This window comes from Gigantopelta aegis, chromosome 9, assembly GCF_016097555.1.
Source record: "Gigantopelta aegis isolate Gae_Host chromosome 9, Gae_host_genome, whole genome shotgun sequence".
Lineage (NCBI taxonomy): Eukaryota > Metazoa > Mollusca > Gastropoda > Neomphalida > Peltospiridae > Gigantopelta > Gigantopelta aegis.
In genome coordinates, this window is record NC_054707.1 from 16477946 (window position 1) to 16499995 (window position 22050).

The 22050-nt window shown below is 36.4% G+C and overlaps 1 protein-coding gene across 5 annotated transcripts in view; it reads right to left on the reverse strand.

Moving 5' to 3' along the window:
• The window catches only part of LOC121382255 (histone deacetylase 4-like), a 202953-nt gene that overhangs the window by 44564 nt on the left and 136339 nt on the right, over positions 1 to 22050 (reverse strand). For 3 of the 5 annotated variants that reach the window (XM_041511791.1, XM_041511788.1, XM_041511793.1), the window contains 2 exons: positions 21132 to 21200; positions 1421 to 1641 (listed from right to left, as the gene is read on the reverse strand). In XM_041511791.1, coding sequence (XP_041367725.1) covers positions 1421 to 1641; positions 21132 to 21200 — 290 coding nt within the window. Of the gene's footprint in view, positions 1 to 1420; positions 1642 to 8269; positions 8400 to 21131; positions 21201 to 22050 lie in introns of those variants that run through there. The other 2 variants (XM_041511790.1, XM_041511792.1) reach the window with 2 other exon arrangements.

Below are 22050 nucleotides of genomic sequence, written 5' to 3' on the forward strand. Positions count from 1 at the left end.
TAGACCTTTGAATGGTCAACTTTGCCTGTTCCAATTGCTAATGACGTCACTTTCTAATGACGACGTCACTTTCTAATGACGTCATTATCTTTCGGGATGTTATTTTCATTTGATCCCAGAAAAAATGTGTAATTAACCAATAACAATACAGAACACACTCGCCATCAGTTTGCAATGTCTGGTAACTGCGGCACCTGATCTAGACAGTGAAAGGTGATATCCACTGTCATCACATAAGTACAATGTTTTCATCAATGATAAGAGAAAATTTAGTATACAACAATCAAAGAAAGATCATGAAAGGAAATTATGCCTCAAGAGAGCAAAGGAGGTTTAAGGAGTGGCTTTAAAATGCAGAATTCTAAAAAAAAATCCATTCAATTATTCGTCAATGACAGAAATTTTAGAATACATCATTCGAGGAATGATAAAGAAAGGATGCCATGCCTCACCAAAGGAACAGTTTTTAGAGTGGCATTAAAATCAGAAAACAAATTCACACAATTTCTTTTTAGTATACCAATCAATGAATGATGAAGAAAGGATGACATGCGTCTCCAAACCAAAGGAACAGTTATCAGAGTGGAGTTAAAATACAGAACAATCCATACATTCTTTTATCAATGATATAATTATTTCTTTTAGTATGCATCAACAACCAAGGAATGATATGAAAAAAGGGATGTCATGAACAACCAAGGAATGATATGAAGGGATGTCATGGACAATTTACACAAAAAGGAAATCAAGCCTCACCAAAAGCGAATGAACAGTTTTTAGAACGGCATTAAAATCCAGAAATTCAAAACAAAATCCACATTTATTCATCAAAGATATATATAAAATGAGTATACATCAACAATCAAGGAATAATATGAAGACGGGAATGTCATGAACAATCAAGGAATGATATGAAGACGGGAATGTCATGAACAATCAAGGAATGATATGAAGACGGGAATGTCATGAACAATCAAGGAACGATATGAAGACGGGAATGTCATGAACAATCCAGGAATGATATGAAGACGGGAATGTCATAAACAATCAAGGAATGATATGAAGACGGGAATGTCAGGAACAATCAAGGAATGATATGAAGACGGGAATGTCATGAACAATCAAGGAATGATATGAAGACAGGAATGTCATGAACAATGAAGGAATGATATGAAGACGGGAATGTCATAAACAATCAAGGAATGATATGAAGACAGGAATGTCATAAACAATCAAGGAATGATATGAAGACAGGAATATCATGAACAATCCAGGAATGATATGAAGACGGGAATGTCATGAACAGTCAAGGAATGACTTGAAGACAGGACTGCCATGCCTCACCCACACGCGGGTTAGGAAGAGTGTCAGAGGACAAAAGCGTTGGCGTGCAGCATACAGAAAATATACTGATACCTACAATATGTACCTTGATATGCTCGTGGAGCTGCTTCTCGTGCTCCTGCTCCAGCTGCTGCCGCTGCTGCTCATACTGCTGCAGCAGGAAGTGCTGCTGTAGCTGCTGCTGCTGCTTGATGGAGGCCAGCTGCTGCTGGAGGTGCTGGTCCTGGAATAGTTCCTGGGGCACGAACGGACGCCGACCCGTCTCCGGGGATCCTAGGGGTGATGTCTGATTAATATCTGGAGACAAAAAGAGAAAGAAAAAAAATTAAAGGATGTAAAATCCGATTATTATTATCATGATTCACTGAATTAAAAGTTTATTTTTAGGATGTTTTTAAATGAGTTCTGCAGAATTAATGAAAAGAAAATATATATATATATATTATTTTCAATATTTGTCAAAAATGAGTCAAACTTGATAGCAAAGCTTCATCTTTCATCCACTGCAGGCCCTTGGATTCCACTGAAACAATCAGTTCCAGTAGCATGTCGGTAAAACCACTGAACCGGAAAAACATTTCCCATGATTATTATATCAAGTACGACTATTTAACAAAAATAATATATATATCACAACTGGTCAAAAGCTGTAGTATGTGCTGTCCTGTTTGTGGGAAAGTGCATATAAAAGATCCCTTGCTGCATTAGGAAAAATGTAGCGGGTTTGCTCTGATGACTGAGTCAGAATTATGAAATGGTTGACATCCAGTAGCTGATAATTAATCAATGTGCTCCAGTGGTATTGTTAAACAAAACAAACTTTTTTCCTTCACAGAACAAGTTTCCATTGTAACAAAGGCTGTGGCATGTACTATCCTGTCTGTGGGATAGTGCATATAAAAGATTCCTTGCTGCTGATCAAAAAGAGTAGCCCATGAAATGGCGACAGCGGGTTTCCTTTCTCAATATCTGAGTGGTCCTTAACCATATGTCCGACACCATATCACCGTAAATAAAATGTGTTGAGTGTGTTGTTAAATAAAACATTTCCTTCCTTTCTTCATTCAATTTTAAAAAATAAGCAGAAAAGATGTCTGGGTATGATTACCTCCCTTGCGAAGAGTACATTTTTTGAAACACGAACAGTGAAGTACAGCTGACACTATATCACCGCTGCATTCATGACAGTTCTTTCATGGAAGGTTGAGTTTTAATGGCTTAAAACCGTGTCCTATTGATTTAAAAGGACGTCCTCGTTCTATGGAGGCTCAATATAGCACAAATGTGAGCTGCATGAATACACTCAACGGTTCAGCTGTTTGATCAAGTACAATCCACCATATTTAAATACCACGACTATGTGTGCAGTCATGTCTCAAGAAATCTTGTACTTACTTACTATTCTATGAAACATCTACATGTAGTATACAAATTGGACCCATTAGGCTATTTCTCGCTCCAGCCAGTGCACCATGACCTGAATATAAAAGGCTGTGGTATGTGTTACCCTGTCTGTGGGATGGTGCATATAAAAGATCCTTTGCTGCTAATCGAAAAGAGTAGCCCATGAAGTTGCTACAGCAAGATTCCTTTCTCAATATCTGTGTGGTCCTGAACCTATGTCCTGGGTACACACCTCAGCTATCTGGAACCTCGTCTGTCCAGTACAGAGAGTTAGTGGTTAGTTATTAGTGGTTATATATAATAGTCAGAGAGAAGTTGGAGTAGTAACCTTACACCCAACCATTGAGTCATCTGGGTGAGAGCCTGTACCGGGAGGCGAACCTAGTACCTACCGGCTTTAAGCCTGGTGGCTTAACCACTACACCACCGAGGCCTGTAATATACAACTGCCCTGTATTAAGCAGCGACCTGTCTTAAGAGCACCCTAAAGATAATGACCATGTATGTAACCAAATGTCTTCATAAGCCACTAATATTTTACAAAATCATCTATATACAAATTCACTTGTAATATAAGCACTTCATTTTCCTCCCAAATCATCCAATATGTAAACTGTTCCGTATTCACAAGCCACTAATCTAAAGAACCTTTGGTACCAAGCAGGGTGGGACGTAGCCCAGTGGTAAAGCCCTCGCCTGCTCCACAGTCAGTCTACGATCGATCCCCGTCGGTGGGCCCATTGGGCTATTTCTCATTCCAACTAGTACACCACGACTGGTATTATATCAAAGGCTGTGGTATGTTCTATCCTGTCTGTGGGATGGTGAATATAAAAGACCCCTTGCTACTAATGGAAACACGTACCTGGTATCCTCTCTAAGACTATATGTCAAAATTACCAAATGTTTGACATTCAACAGCCAATAATTACTAAATCAATGTGCTCTAGTGGTGTTGTTAAACAAAACAACATTTTGTTACTATGCTGTCAAATCATGTAATATGAACATAACCTATATGAAGCAGCGGGTTTCCTCTCCCAAAATCTGTGTGGTCCTTAACCATATGTCCGATGCCATATAACTGTAAATAAAATGTGTTGAGTATGTCGTTAAATAAAACATTTCCTTCATTTTCTGTCTTGGGATTCAACAAGTTTTAATACACTCCAAGATGACCGCTTAAAGTCTTCACTGCCCACCCCACAACCCTTCCTTCTTTTTCCCATTATGTCTTTATAGAATGAATTACAATTTGAATGCATGATAGGAAAAAAACAGTCTCAAAAGAACCGATTAACCCGAATGACCTCACAGACAATCCAATCTTACAATTCAATGTTATATTTATAGACCTAATAGCATTTAACTTAAATTCTTTTATTTACCCCCAAAAACATATTTAACCCAACTGAACTAAACCAAAATATATATATTTAAATTCACATTACTTAGATAACCTTACAGCCTTCAATAAATCTAGGTCTGTAATTGGCAATAAGATATTTATTACATCATGTCATCGTCATTGCCTTGAAACGAAACTGTGATAATATTTCTTATATAACGTAGATTAAATAGCGCTACTTGTACATTTAATACATATAATATCCCTTAATGATGAACAAAATTGAATACGACTTGGATATGTGGACTATGGAGATGGACAATTAGCAGGGACCAGGTGCTGCTTTCAGTTAATACGGGCAAATGGATTAGCGTAGCTGACAATCTGACTCAATGATATAATGGCTATATTATCAGCCACGTATTACATGTGTTAAATGTGTGCACTTGAAAGTGTGGTTATCAAAAACTCAAATTAATTGCCGCTAATGAATATTCATTAAGTGATATTGTCATGCAGTAACTACATGTATAATGGAAATATTATTAGCTGTGTATATTTACCGAAATTAACAACATATTACTGATGGAAATAAATGAAAGAACACACATATACAGTAGTACCAGATAATACTGACTGCAACCAAAGCCACCATCTAGAGTACAAGGAAGAAAGGAAATGCTTTATTTAATGATGCACTCAACACATTTTATTTACGGTTATATTGTGTAGGACATATGATCCTATGTATGTGAAAATTCATGAAAATAAGGTAAAAATTGAAGTCGCTAGAGCAGTGATGTTGTAAGTATTAGTTTTAGTAACACCAATTCTTGTTCACACTGGGGTGGGGCGTAGCCCAGTGGTAAAGCGCACGCCTGATGCACGGTTGGTCTAGGATCGATCCCCGTCAGTGGGTCCACTGGGCTATTTCTCATTCCAACCAATGCACCACGACTGGTATATCAAAGGCCATGGTATGTTCTATCCTGTTTGTGGAATGGCGCATATAAAATATCCCTTGCTACTAAAGGACAAAATTAATGTAGCGGGTTTCCTCTCTTTGACTGTGTCAAAATGACCATATGTTTGACATTCAATAGCCGGTGATTAATAAATCAATGTGCTCTAGTGGTGTCGTTAAACAAAACAAACTTTGTTCACACTGGTCTCAGTGGCCTAGTGGTTAGGTCATGAGCTCTAGAGTTCACGCAACTATTGCAGCCAATCAGCAGTAAATCCATTTTTAAGCTTAGCTGCCCCCTTTTTTAAAATTGTATTTTGTTGGGAGTCAGAACTCATTTCACCGAGAGGTTAGCAATAATCAAAATGGGAACAAACTCCAATAATTATGAAGTAAACACAGCATTGATTGCCGAAACTAGAACTGAATGCCACACACACCATGTCGTATGTTGTGTGTGTCTATGCTGAGGTTTCATGGGAGTTGCTTCCCTTGACAAGCATCTTAAAGTAATGTGTGGCAAATATTTTTTCTTTCTTTCTTTAAAAAAAAAGTCAAATGATGTCATAGGGGCAATTCTCTTCTTCCATGGTAGGAACTTAACATTGTTTATTTAAGTGCTACATAGAAGCTAATGTTTGTATACTTGACAATGTAAAAACAAGAATATCAGTGAGGTACATAAAGTTTGTTTTGATTAACAACACCACTAGAGCACATTGATTTATTAATCATCAGCTATTGGATGTCAAATATTTGGTAATTTTGACATACAGTCTTAGAGAATGAATGAATGAATGAATGAATGAATGAATGTTTAACAACACCCCAGCACGAAAAATACATCGGCTGTTGGGTTTCAAACTATGGTAAATGCAAAAACAATGTGATACATTCTTAGAGAGGAAACCTGCTGGACAAACCAGTTACATTTTTCCATTAGTAACAAGGGATTTTTTATATGCACCATTCCACCGACAGGACAGCACATACCACTGCCTTTGATATACAATCATGGTGCACTGGCTGCAATGAAAAACAGCCCAATGGGCCCACTGACGGGGATCGACCCAAGGCCGACCACACATCCAGCAAGCGCTGTGGGCTACGTCCCACCTTCTAGGGTGAGTTTTAATGACTATTAATCACTCCTAGTGAAGGTGTAAAGCCACTACTATGCATAAGACATCTCTATCACTAACCATTAACCACTAACCATTGACCTCTTTGCTGGACAAACTGGCCTGAAGCATGTAGCTGAGAGCCCAGTCTTGCATGCTTGAAATTTACATGAATGTACACACACACACAGATAAAAAAAAACTATTTTTAAAATGGAGTCAAAGGAATCCTTGTTCAACGACTATTACTACCAACATACATGTAGCTGAAAATCGTGACGCCCAGCAATTCAATTGATAATGCGCACTTTCAATTCACCCCAGTGTATTATAAAAACAGCCAGAGGCAATGCATACTTTGTGACCTATTAAATATGACGACAAGCTATATATAAATAGCGTCCGTGCGTATTATACATGTACATGTATGTAGTATTAGGCAGGGTCAAGCATGCGTGAAGTGTCCAAATGGAACTCGGGGCTCTTTGTTGTGGGTATGAATATGTTCATTGGAGGCATAATTCAGTAATAATAATAATAATAATAATAATAATAATAATAAATGGATCAGCAGGGACCATTTTGTTGATTAGCGATATTTCTAGTCAATTGAAAATTGATTAGCAACACCAGTTTAATCATTAAACTAATTAATTAAATTAATGTTTTAAAATTGTGTAGCAATTTCTGAAACGTGCGTAGTGAATCATGATGCTGTACTGAATAAAACATTTCGTGGTAAATTAAATAAAAAAAAAAAAAAAAGAGTTTAATTTAACTTTTATTATTTCTTATATGGTTAAAACGTAATTGGTATGGTCATCATCATACAGTTAAAGTTTGTTTTGTTTAACGACACCACTAGAGCGCAATGATTAATTAATTAATCATTGGCTATTGGATGTCAAACATTTACTCACAAGACACCCTCTGCAATTAAGAAAATGTCTACGGCAAAAAACAAGTAATGGAAAAAAAGAAAAAAAAAGAGAATATAGAAACATGACGTGGAGAAGTAGAAACCCCACAGCATTGCTCACTGCCATGGAATATTGCAAGGGTTGTAGATGAACCATTTCTTCTCTGTATAAATACTGTCTGTAGGATGGAAGAAAGAAAGAAATGTTTTATTTAATGACGCACTCAACACATTTTATTTACGGTTATATGGTGTCAGACATATGGTTAAGGTGGGATGGAAGAAGAAGGAAATGTTTTATTTAACGACGCACTCAACACATTTTATTTACGGTTATATGGTGTCAGACATATGGTTAAGGACCACACAGATACTGAGGAAGGAAACCCGCTGTCGCCACTTCATGGGCTACTCTTTTCGACTAGCAGCAAGGGATCTTTTATATTCACGATCCCATAGACAGGATAGTACATACCACTGCCTTTGATGTACCAGTCGTGGTGCACTGGCTGGAGTAAAAGATCACTTGTTACTAATGGAAAAAGGTAGCAGGTTTTCCCTCTAAGACTATATGTCAAAATTACCAAATGTTTGACATCCAATAGCCGATTATTAATAAATCAATGTGCTCTAGTGGTGTCGTTAAATAAAACAAATTTTCTCTGTATAAAGGGACATAATTCCTGATTTTTAAACCACTTTGTTCAGACAACAGCTTTGTTTTTAAACAATTAAAATTACCGATTAATCTTCCTGTTTAGAATATCAGTGCCTGCATATCCAATGTGTTTCTGGTCATATTAATATTTGTAAATATAGACTGGCCTGGGTGGTGTCGTGGTTAAGCCATCAGACATAAGGCTGGTAGGCACACGTTTCACAGCCCGGTACCAGCTCCCACCCAGAGCGAGTTTTAATGACTCAATGGGTAGGTGTAAGACCACTACACCCTCTTCTCTCTCAGTAACAACTAACCACTAATGATGTATTTTAAAGTTAATAAGCAATCAAACTTTTAGTTTGAAGGCTATAACTGTTCACACATATAAACACAATACAATAATAAATTATTATTTTTAAATTGATGATTTAAAAAACAAAACTGTAAAAAGAAAACAAAATTTAAAAATTGAATTACACTGATTATATTTAGACTCTACTATACTTACAGTGCAACCTGGCAAAATAAGGAAAGCTGAATGCATTCAACATGTTTGGTTGGTTTCTGGCGTCTTGACTGTACCACATAAACTGTTTCGATGTCATTGAATAGTAAGTACTGTACAGTAAGCAAGATAGTGTTTTGTAAAAGTTACACACGTGTATAAAAACAAATCATCCATTGCATTTTTGACATCTTCAAAACGTTTTTTCACTGCTTTTGTCATAACAAACAACTCATTTTAAAAGTACAGTTCAGTAACTTTTTTTAATCATTAATGTAGATGAATAAAGAATATATCCCTTGAAGATTTATGTCAATTTGTTTTGTTTTTCAGAAACCACGCACATACATGTCTATTGGATGGTTTTGATATGTGTCCAAATGTCTAGACACAATCAAGATTATTCCTAAACAGTCACAATGCTAAGGATGGATGAAAAGCATTAAATGCTAATCCTTTTCGTTTATGTTTTTAATTTCTTCCACTGGCTGGAGAACCATGCATTTGGATATCACGACATAATTTTTTTTTTTTTAAACAGAAAAAAAGAGAAGAAACATTACTACAAAATTAACCGTGTAACAAATTATCCTTCCAATGATGCACAAACACAGAAACACCCACAACAAATTTCTTCAGATAATTAAAGGTTTCCGATTCCTCCACTGCAACTTCCTGACAAACTGAAAGAACGGACTGTTGCAGCTGAACTACTACTATCTATACACCTCTTCAATAACACAACACCCAGGCCTCAGATGTCACAATTCGTTCTAATGACAGCGGCTCCCGTTCTAATGACGGTGGGTGGCTCCCGTCACGTCCAAAAGATTACAGTGACTTTGCCAATAAACAGATATGGAATAAGCAGTGGGATAAGATGACGGTTAATTCTGAATGACCACATGAGACACCTGGCGGTCCTGCCCTGGCCAAGTGGAGACCCGGACTAATATGACATTCCTAGCTGCCGCACAAGTTGTTATCCTTGCACAACGGTCTAATGATCCAACATTCGGCTATACACCCAGGCTATAAACCTAGCACACATGATCACTCACGTGGAACAATCGGGCTCCTCTCATGACCAATAAACTCAATGAAGCCTGGCATACGACCCGACATGACCTTTTTGAATACGGCAGACTAAAGTAGCCACGTTAATAGCTTTGTTGTGAGGATAAGTGTTGTTTACACACAAAAAGTGTCGGGGGCTATTTATACATAATGCAAGTCCTCCGCTACATTAACCATATGCATACTATACTGCCATACGACATACGCTATAACACCATACACCATACACCATACGCTGTAACACCGGTTCTCCCGTAATTGTCATATTGATACAGATGGGCAGTAACGTGTCACTTAGTGGTTAGAGCATTCTCTTTGAGGTGCCATTGCAATGGTCATGTTCAAATGTTGGGTTTTATTTTATTAGCAAGTTTTATTTATTTGTTTGTTTGTTTATTTGTTTTTGTTGTTTGGGTTGTTTTGTTTTTTTGTGTGTTTTTTTGGGGTGGGGGGAGTCAAAGGGATTTTTGGAGGTGTGTTGAATTTGTTTGGTTTTTTTTCTTTCTTAAAACACACACACACACACACACAAACAAAACACACAAACACAAACACACACAAACACACACACACAACACACACACACACACACACGCACAAACACACACACAAACACACACACACACACACACACACACACACAAACACACAACACAACACAAACACACACACAAACACAAGCACACACACACACACACACACAACACACACACACAACACACAACAAACACACACACACACACACACACACACACACACACAAACACACACACACACAAACACAACACACACAACACACACACACACACACACACACACACACACACACACACACACACACACACACACACACAAACACACACAAACCATAAAAAAAAACCCAGCCCCACAACAACTTTGCTTTTCGTGAATGATTCTTTATGACCATTATAATTATGACATTTTAAATACCTAATGCCGATAGCTGCTAATTGATACAAACAATGTGCTGAGGTATTATTAAATCAACACTAATTTTGCTGGTATTTAAACAATGCTGTTCTTGGTTAGTATTAGAAACCTGCTAAATTTTACCATTAATAGCAAGGGATCTTCAATGTGCACTTTCCCACAGACAGGACAGCACACACCCTGGCCTTTGATATAGCAGTCATGGTGCACTGGCTGGAGCGGGACATTACCCAGTGGGCCCAACGGCGGGGATCGATCCTAGACCAACGGCACATCAAGTGAGAACTTTAACACTGAGCTACATGCAACCCTAAAATGTAGTAGCAAATGCAAAGGACTTCTCTCACACAAATTGGTTCAGAAAAGGTCCAGGGCCCCGTTCCACGAAGCAATCTTAGCACTAAAATCACCTGAGTGCATAAAGTAGCTATGCACTTAAGGTGATCTTAGGGGCTAAGATCACTTCGTGGAACGGGGCAAAGGCAGCTCCACGTTGTATGGCCAGGCTGTACTTGAATGTTAGCAAAAAATAATCATTATCGTCTTTGTTCTCTCGATAAGTGTTGTTTACCTATAATCATGTCAATCTATTTATATCAAATGGATAATAAAAAAAAGAGAGAAAAAGTCCACAATATTTAACTGATATCCTATGACGCAGATGCTATCTGAACAATGTAGGTTAACGTTTTGTGATAAACTTTATGTGACCTGTTTCAAGTAGCGCGTTTGAATATATTCTTTACAAATTATAGTGTTTACAGTCACAGCGACTTAATTCGAATTTAAATTTACATATATACATTTATTTGGAATAAAGGAAAATGCATTAATATTTGCAGGGTTTTCAAAGTCTATAAGTCATGTACAATGTATTCAGAAGAAAGGAAGGATGGAAATGTTTTATTTAATGAAACACTCAACACATTGTATTGAAGGTTATATGGCATCAGATATATGGTTAAGGACCACACAGATATAGAGACAGGCCTTTGCTACACCAGTCGTGGAACACTGGCTGGCTGGAATGACAATGTATTCAGAATTCCAAATTTTTGAAAATAGCTAGACTGTCCATTTCCACTTTGACATAAATTGAATAGTGAACCGATAGCGTAGTTTATGTTGTTTTGATGCAAAATAAAAGTATATTATATGTAAATTTGATGAAGGAGCTTTTGTCTCTTAGAAAATTGATTAGCAATTACTGTTTAATGTCTTAAAATTGTGTAGCGATCTCTGAAACTTGTATAGCGAATCACGACGATCTCTGAAACTTGCTTAGCGAATCACAATGTGATACTGAACAAAATGTCTGATCACCATAATTGTCATCATCATCATCTTCATCCTAATTATCATCATTCTCACATGTACCACCTAACAATAATGTTCATAAACATGGTATGTTACACTTTTTGTGACACCCCCCCCCCCCCCCAAAACAACAAAAAACAACAACAAAAAACAACTCAAGCTGTGTGCTTATTCACAAAAAGAGCAGTCTACGTAGGCTATATTTTCTGCTTTAATATTCTTACCTATTCATCTTATTTAGTCTGGTTTGTAGCATACAGGGAATTCTAGCTGTGAAATATTCATGCCCTACACCCAAGGATATTACGGTACAACAAAAACTCAGCGAGTGTGATCAGGTATGGAATCGCAGTCACTACAATAATGTCATTCATGAAGTCATGTACACAGGAAATGCCCATTAAACATTTACCATGTGCTATTCTTTACAACTATATTCAATCAGAGGCTGTGTCTAACGACACTAATTATTTAGCTCAAACTATTGCTTTATCCTAGTAACAGCTATTTATTAACATTTAATTAAATTTCAGTCACAATAGTTACAGCTTAAAGGCATCCCATTGGGCCATATAGTCATAGCAGCGTGAGTGTGTTCATTTCTGCATGAACATGTAAAAATAAAGATGTCAGGGGATGTCACATCTGATAAAGAAGGAAATGTTTTATTTAACAACACACTCAACTCATTTTATTTACAGTTATATGGCATCAGACATATGGTTAAGGACCACACAGATAATGAGAGGAAACCTGCTGTCACCACTTCATGGGCTACTCTTTTCGATTAGCAGCAAGGGATCTTTTATATGCACCATCCCACTGACAGGGTAGTACATACCATGGCCTTTGATGTACCAGTCATGGTGCACTGGCTGGACCGAGAAATAGCCCAATGGGCCCACCAATGGGGATCGATCCCACACTGACCGCGCATCGTGAGGGTGCTTTACCACTGGTCTACGTCCCGCCCCTTACATCTGATGTCACTTTTAAATTTATGCTTTGTATTATTGAGCATCGTATGTTGTTTAAGAAAAAAAAAAAAAAAAAAAAATTCTAAATAAAATATGGCCCATTGGGCTATTTCTCATTCCAGCCAGTGCTCCACAACTGGTGTAACAGTGGCCGTGGTATGTACTATCCTGTCTGTGGGGTGGTGCATATAAAAGATCCCTTGCTGCCAATCGAAAAGAAACAGCCTATGAAGTGGCGACTGCGGGTTTCTTCTCTCATTATCTGTGTGGTCCTTAACCATATGTCTGATGCCATATAACCCGTAAATAAAATGTGTTGAGTGTGTTGTTAAATAAAACGCTTCCTTCCTTCAAAATAAAATATGTTTAAGTTATGTTATGTTATGTTATGTTATTTTATGTTATTGATAAGTACGGTATATTTATATTTAATTATAAGGACTGTCTGTTATTTCTTAAGGTTCATCATGGTATGAACCAAAAAAACACACACAACAAACTTTTAATGAAAAGCTTCACTAATTTGCAATGGAAGAGTTAATTATGTTTTGAGTGCATTAATTTTAATTTTTAACCAAATTTTTGCTAAATTAACCACTACTGGTATTTGATATTTTTCAAAGAAACAATGGTTAAAATGACAATATAACAAACTGATAATATAACCCAAATCTACCGGATCCTTTCAAACCAAACTTGAATGATTCGGCTAGTAAATTCTCAGCAGTGGGTGGCCAGCATTAAGCAAGATATACATATTAAACATGTAACTTATGAGTTCCAATTTAGTATTAGAAAATCTTTGTTGTATTCTAACCGGCCTTGGCAGTGTCGTGGTTAAGCCATCGAACATAAGCCTGGTAGGTATAGGAAGGACATTTTTTATTTAGCGATGCACTCAACACATTTTATTTATGGTTATATGGTTATATGGCGTCAGACATATGGCTAAGGAATACACAGATATTGAGAGAGGAAATCTGCTGTTGCAACTTCATGGGCTACTCTTTTCGATTAGCAGCAAGGTATCTTTTATATGCACCATCCCACACAGGATAGTACATACCACGGCCTTTGTTACACCAGTTGTGGAGCACAGGCTGGAACGAGAAATAGCCCAATAAGTCCACCGACGGGGATCGATCCTAGACCGACTGCGCATCAAGGGTTCACAGCGACTCAATGAGTAGGTGTAAGGTCACTATATCCTCTTCTCTTTCACTAACGACTAACAACTAACGACTAACAACTAACGACTAACAACTACCGACTAATCCACTGTCCTGGACAGACAGCCCAGATAGCTGAAATAAGTGGAAATGAATAAAATGTTGTATTTTATCTTAATACATTGCTATCACTAATACTGGTATCAGATTTATAAACTTTAAAAAAACAAAACATGTTTATTCAATGATGCAGATGTGTGGTCTCATAAGTTAAAAGCATGGTACTTGAGTTCAAATCCATGACCTGAACACAACAAAAAGTTCAAATTTCATTGTTCACAGCTGAAGATTCTTGAAAACTAATCTACAATTAGAACAATCGTTTGACGTCAGAGGTATGGGTTAAGAATGGTGACTGTCCTCGCAATTCTGACTTTAATATATTATTACACCATGACCTTAAGTAACGCTAGGATTTTTATTTTTTCAGCTGTCTTTCCTGTTTTATTAAAAAAGATATATTAATATTAATATCTATCCTCCACAAAATATTTTATTTTTTAAAAAGCTGGTTTACCTAAGAGTGCCTCTTTTGTTTAACAAACATACTTGATACAAAAATACCGGCATCGGTGGTGTTATGATTAAGCCATTGGATATAAGGCTGGTAGGTACTGGGTTCATATCCCAGTACCGCCGGCTCCCACCCAGAACAAGTTTTAATGACTCAATGGGTAAGTGTAAGACCACTACACCCTCTTCTCTCTCACTAACCACTAACAATTAACAACTAACCCACTGCCCTGGACAGATATACCAGATAGCTGATGTATTTGTATTTTGTGTGTGTGTGTGTGTGTGTGTGTGTGTGTGTGCCCAGGACAGCATGTTTGAACCTTAATTGGATATAAGCAAGAAAATGAGTTTGAATGAATGAATGAATGAATGAATGAATGATACAAAAATGTATGATTTAAAAAAGCTGTTTTACCCAAGAGTGCCCCGTTGTTAAATAAACATATTTGATACAACAATGTATATTAGCATTATAACTGTTTTCATTTGTAAACAAAAATAATTATTACAATATTATATAAATTCAAGATTTTTTGTCTTCTTTTTGTCCTTTTTTTTTTTTTTAGACAAAAAATATATAACAAATTTATTATTATTACTTTTTTTTTTACACGTAAACAAAACTGCACATCGTAAACAAAACTGCACATCGTCCCTTTCCTGGGCCCCCTGGGTTTATAAATAGCTGAATAGTTGTTTTGCTGTGACAATGTTGACCCGAGCGGTACACAGTCAAAGTGTGTCATCTTTGACGTCATACCAAACCCCTCCAGCAGAGGTCTGCTTGATAGCCAGATGCAGGCTGATAATAAATAGAATTATTAGCACCAAACCGCCATGGGTCACATAGGTTATATCCAGATATTACTCTGATACCCAAATACTAACATCATTACAGGCAAAGCTTCTTATACTCACATCACCACCACCACCATCACTACAACCAAACCATTTCTTTTGCCCCAAATTGTACCGTACATGTAATGTGAAGATAATATTAGTTAAGAAGAAAACTTTATGTCATATTACTTTGGATATAAATGGCTGTCAAAATGAAGCAGCTGTATAAGCCATGTTGCTAGGCTGTGACTGACTTTTGCCATTAATATTATAATAAATTTAAAAAAAACTGACTGTGGTTCATTTTTCACTTTGAAATGCCATAAGATGTTTCCAAGCAATCTGGAAAACAGTTGTTTAGGAAAGTTGCCAAGTTTTTAAAATAGCTGGGAAATGTTTACGCTGTATGAATCTACAAGTACATCGTACATGTTTGTGTACTATGGTAGTAATTTATCATTTTGTACAGTTTCAACTGTGGAATTTTTTTTTTAAATAGTATTTATCAGTTCAAATTAAAATAATACATATATGTCAGGGCCGTACCCTGACCAAAATCCATGGGGGGGCACTAAATTTTATAAATAATTTTTAACATACTATAAAGATTAAACATTTCTATGCTATTACTGGAGATATATAAAAAAAAAAAAGGACAAGATTCTCAGGGGGGGCACCTGCCCCCCCCCTGCCCCCCCGGAGGGTACGGCCCTGTATGTGTAGTCAAACCTGCTAAAAAGGTCACCTCAGTTCAAAAGTCTCCCTTTTTAAGAGGACATAAAGTATTAAATTATATTAAATTTGGCCAAATATACTGACCAAAATTAATTAACGTCTCACCTATCATAAAGCTATTTGCTGCGGCACATAGCTGCATCCATAGATGTTTACCTTAATGCATGTTAAGTTAAGAAAATAAATAAATAAATAAATAAATACTTTTACTTTTTGTACCACCCAATAGCAGATGTGTACTTTTGTCCTCGGGCGTCGTTAAACATTCATTTATTCATAATATATATAATATACATATATGTATGTGTATATATATGTGTATGTGTATGTGTATGTGTATGTGTATGTGTACGTGTAAGTGTATGTGTATGTGTATATATATGTGTATGTGTATGTGTACGTGTACGTGTACGTGTACGTGTACGTGTACGTGTACGTGTACGTGTACGTGTACGTGTAAGTGTATGTGTATGTGTATATATATGTGTATGTGTATGTGTATGTGTATGTATATATATGTGTATGTGTATGTGTATGTGTATGTATATATATGTGTATGTGTATGTGTATGTGTATGTGTATGTGTATGTGTATGTGTATGTGTATGTGTATGTGTATATATATGTGTATGTGTATGTGTATGTGTATGTGTATGTGTATGTGTATGTGTACGTGTACATGTACATGTACATAACCTGGATACCCTCGGGACCATGTAAAAAGTTCGACTTTAAGAGGTATATGGTTTAGAGAGGTTCTCTTCTGCACAGATATTTAATAAGTGACCATGAAAAACGTCCAGTTTTGAAGTAATTCCAGTTTACAGAGGGTCCAGTTTTGAGAGGTTTCACTGGGTGCATGTATATATAATTTTAAATTATTACTCTTTTTTTTTTTAACTTGCATAGAGATGAACATTTACACAGATGCAGCTATAAATCATGTTTCACTGATAAGGACTGATTTTGTTTGTTAGATGGGGGTTATACACAAAAACTGCCACTGGTCAGGAAAGTGATTTAAAAGACATAAAGGGTCCAATATTATATATCATTACATGTAACACTGATTATCATTTAAATTCTTGTCAACACACCTCAAACCATTCAATATGAAAATAAAAAATAATAAAAAATTAAATTTCAATATATCATCTTCAATTTCAATGGTTTCAAGACTATTAATAACTTTTAGCAATGTAACTCGAGAAAAACAAGACAAAATTGACATTAATTACAAGTAACAATAACAGGACCAAAATTTTTTAATGTTCTCTTAGTGCAAAAAGATAACTATTAACAGAAATATCAAACAATTTCTTCAGGTGAAAAATTATATCAAATGATATTCAATACAATTTTACTTTTTAACACTGAAATTAAATTTTGTTTGAAAAATGTGTCAAATGACATCTACTATAAAGAATTGTAACAGATATTCAGTCAAAATCAGGTTAGTGAAGAAAACAAAGGGGACATAACTCAATTGTTATACAAGATTTTCAGGCTTGTTACATTTCTAAAAATTCTATCAAATTTGTAAAAAAGAATATTTTTTTCTGAAAGATGAATATTTAAAAGAGACTTAACTATTGTGCTTTAAAACTATGCACATCGGTGTAGTTTTAGTAAAATTTATGAATTTAAAAATAATTTTCTTAACCTTCTGACTACTGCAGGCGATATACTGTACACTGTATACAGTGCATTCCCCAATTCATATTTCCCGCCGTTTTGCACACGACACTCACCGGAAACGGAAATATAATTAAAGAAAAAAGATTTTTTTTCAAAATGGTGGTTTTTGTTTTGATTTTTTCAATTGAAAATACCTTGAAATTTTGAGTTCAAAAAGTGGTTTTCGGCAAGTATTTTCGCTTGACAACAATGGCGGCACGTCGCGGTAATTTTCAGGGATCGATAGCTGATTGTAACAGCTAATTTGATAATAAATTTGATCGTTTTACCAACAACGAAAATTACCAAATATTGCAATATGAATCGTAGTTCAGGTTTTTAAAAAAAATTCTGGTCAGAAAACCACTGTTATAGGGAATAATGGACATAAATACTGGACAGCTGGTCACAAATGCCCGTAAGTAAACGCAACTTTTTCGATTTTTTGCCTAATTTTAATCACCATTAGCCGATCTAAAATAATAAAAATTACAAAAAAAGACACGAAAATAATACTTACCGATTCATATATGAACTTTATTTCATGTATTTATGAAACATTTAAGTGAATATATGTGAGTAAAAAGTATAAACTTGTACCCACTCAACGTGGTTTTTGTTAAAAATTAATCTAGTAGTCTAAAGGTTAAGGTGTTGAAGATGAAAACTAAATTTACAAGGGGTAGATGCAGGATTATTCTACAAGAAGTATGACATTCAGAAACACCCAGCCAAACAAGATATTACGTCTCCACCTTTCACAAAGAAGGAAGGAAATGTCTTATTTAACGACGCACTCAACACATTTTATTTACGATTATATGGCGTCGGACATATGGATAAGGACCACACAGATATAACCTGCCATCACCACTTAATGGGCTACTCTTTTTGATTAGCAGCAAGGGATCTTTTATATGCACCATCCCACAGACAAGATAGAACATACCACGGCCTTTGTTACACCAGTTGTGTTAGCACTGGCTGGAACGAGAAATAACCCAATGGGGACACCGATAAGGATCGATCCCAAACCGACCATGCATCAAGCAAGTGCTTTACCACTGGGCTACGTCACGCCCCCCCTTTAACAAAGAAGTCGATAGACTATATCGATCCATGAAACATGATTCTCAACGACACTTTGATGTTCTGGTAAATAGGGACTGGAGCCACGAGTCCAACATATTGGACTCGAGTACTTAAGGGTCAAACTCGACCCGGACCAGACTACCCAATACTGGATAATAATAAGACTATGGAATAAAGTAAACAAGCATTATGCATCTTAATTCCAGCGCTGAACATGGATGCCAAATCATGTCATTGATGCACTTGTCCGTTATATTGCATTCCACACTGTCACATTCAGCTTTTCTTTTCCCTCCATGTTCATAGCTTTATAATGTAACCGGCGGCAAGCATAATATGGCAAAATGACGTAAAAATATAATTAAATGAGAGTGGTCTTTCTTGCACAAGTACTTGAGTCCTGTGAACGGACTTGAGTAGCGCTAGACTCGGCTGGTGCTTGAGTACTCGAGTACTAGTGGAAACCCTACTGATAAAGACTGGAACCTCCAGCACACCCACCCTTAAATTTGCACCTGATTATACTTAGTATTTCACGTTTAGCAGCCACAACTATTGTAATATGGACACTTCTCATTCCTGAATGATTATTCACATCCTGTTACAATACTGAACCACACATCCTGTTACAATACTGAACCACCTTAAAGGTTAACTTATTAATAAAGCAAAGTTAGAAGTTAAAACCAGACCAAAAAAAAGAAGTTTTGCTAGGTTCTAGTTAAATATAAGGAAATAACATTGTGTATGTTTTCATTTCCAATAAAGGCTATTTCAATTTTACAGAAACATATTGAAAATCATGTATTAAAATGGACATAATTCATAAGGATTACCGGCCTCAGTGGTGTCGTGGTTCAGTCATCGGACATACGGCTGGTAGGTACCGGGTTTGCACTCTGACACCAGCTCCCACCCAGAGTGGTTTTAACGACGCAATGGGTAGGTGTAAGACCACTACACTCTCTCACTAACCACTAACAAACTTAACCCACAGCCCAGATAGCCGAGGTGTGTGTGTGCCCCGGACAGCATGCTTGAACCTTAATTTGATATATGCACGGAAATAAGTTCAAATGAAATAATGAAATCATGAGGATTTTCCCTGATTGCAGCTGTGTAATGACACACTGAAAATTATCAATGGTGTCATGTAATGAATAATGAAGTCATCCTTGTTTTTGAATACAGTTTGCAACATTTAGTATAGGTATTTTGTAACACGATTTGCAATGTTTACGTAAAACCAAAAGTATGTACAACACTTTTTATTTATTATTATGAATACAAAGTATACAGGAAAACAGATTTAAACCACATAGTTCACAATTATTAATTTTATTTTCAAGTTAATCTTTAAAACATTACATCTATTACAATCTCATTGAGATGTTGGAAAAGCAAGGTTTTCTAGACAAGAAATTACTCGTGAATAAATGGATGATTTAAAGTTTTTGAGTACAGTCGTTAATCAATCATCGGCTACTGAATGTCAAGTATATGGTAATTCTGACAGGCAGTCTTAAAGGAAAGCTGCTACATTTTCTCATTAGCAGCAAGTCTCTTTTACATGCACTCTCCCACAGACAGGACATCACATACAGGGAAGGAAGGAAGGAAATGGTTTATTTAACGACGCACTCAAGACATTTTATTTACGGTTATATGGCATCAGACATATGATTAAGGACCACACAGATGTTGAGAGAGGAAACCAGCTGTTGCCACTTCATGGGCTACTCTTTTCGATTAGCAGCAAGGGACCTTTTATATGCACCATCCCACAGACAGGATAGCACACACAACAGCCTTTGATATACCAGTCGTGGTGCACTGGCTGGAATGAGAAATAGCCCAATGGGCTCACATATAGGGTTTCTGCAAGAAAGAAATGTTTGAGTATGGTGCCATGGAATTGAATATTTACAATGTATGCGTGTGCTGAATGCAACCAGTCGACATGGGTATGGGGGGCTTCCCCAGAAAGAAAATGGGTTTGGGTTAAGAAAATCACACAGTAAAGTTTGTTCTGTTTAACACCACCACTAGAGCACATTGATATATTAATCATCGGCTAATGAATGTCCAACATGTTATTCTGACTCGTAGGAAACCCGCTTTTATCTTTACTGTATGGGTTGTGCACTCGCTGGAGGTGCTTGCATCGCAGGATCAAACCACCTCAGTGGATTCATTCAACTGACTGAGTTTTTTCTCATTCGAACAAACGCTCCACAACTGGACAAAGTCTGTGGTATGTGCTTTCGTGTCTGTGGGAAAGTGCATATAAAAGATCCCTTGCTGGAATTAGGGAAAATGTAGCAGTTTTCCTCTGACGACTACGTTTCAAAATTACCAAATGTTTGACATCCAACAGCCGATGATTCATTAATCAGTCAGTGTGCTCTAGTGGTGTTGTTAAACAAAACAAACTTGAACTTTTTAAATCACTCACCTCCTCGTCTACTTCCCATGTTTGAAAAACTGTTAATTTCCATCGCTGTTTCAAGAGGTCCTACAGGATCTGGAAAATAAATACAACACATCAGTTACATCAGTCACAAGAGACAAGCACCTGTCACGGTTGGAGAGACAAGGACTGGGATGTGGAGGTGGACAGCGAAAGAAGTTGAAAGATAGGAGTCGTTAGATCGGGAAGAAATGAGACGGAATTCAAAGGAGAATGTTTTGAAGGGGTTCTATAAACAAAATAAAAAATCATGATACTTTATTTCAAGGCATCTTATAGGATCTGGAAAAAAAAACCCACACTTTATTTAAGAATGTTTTCAGGGGTTCTGCATCAAATAAAATATTAAACACAAAATAGCTGAAAAGAAGATAGAGATGACAGCCTTGTGTATGGAATTTAATTTTATTAAGATGAAATCAGCGGTGTTAAAACTGAGAATACCAAAAATACCGCTCGATTTCGGTATTGGTATTGTATCAATACCGAATACTGTACCGATACCGAGGTATATCAGCCCCAAAATACCGATACCGAACCTGAAATTTCAATACTGCCCAGCTCTTTAAATAAAGTTTTTTATTTAATATTTAAAAGCATTTCATCCTATAGAATCTGGATTTTTAAAATTATTATTATATTTAAAGCATTCTGTAAGAAATAATTTTTTAATATAAAATGGTCTTTACTGAGTGTAAAAGAGCAAACCAGTTGCTACCACAACAAAGGAGTTTACATATTCATTCCCAATACAGGACAGCACATTCCAACGCCTTTGCGTACAGGTTTCAGTTAGCAAAAAAGGAACAAATGTGGCCATCGGAAATTGGCTTCTGGTTTGACATACGACTAAACCATCACAATAATAAAGCAATACAATTCTTAACCATCTTGAAAATATAAA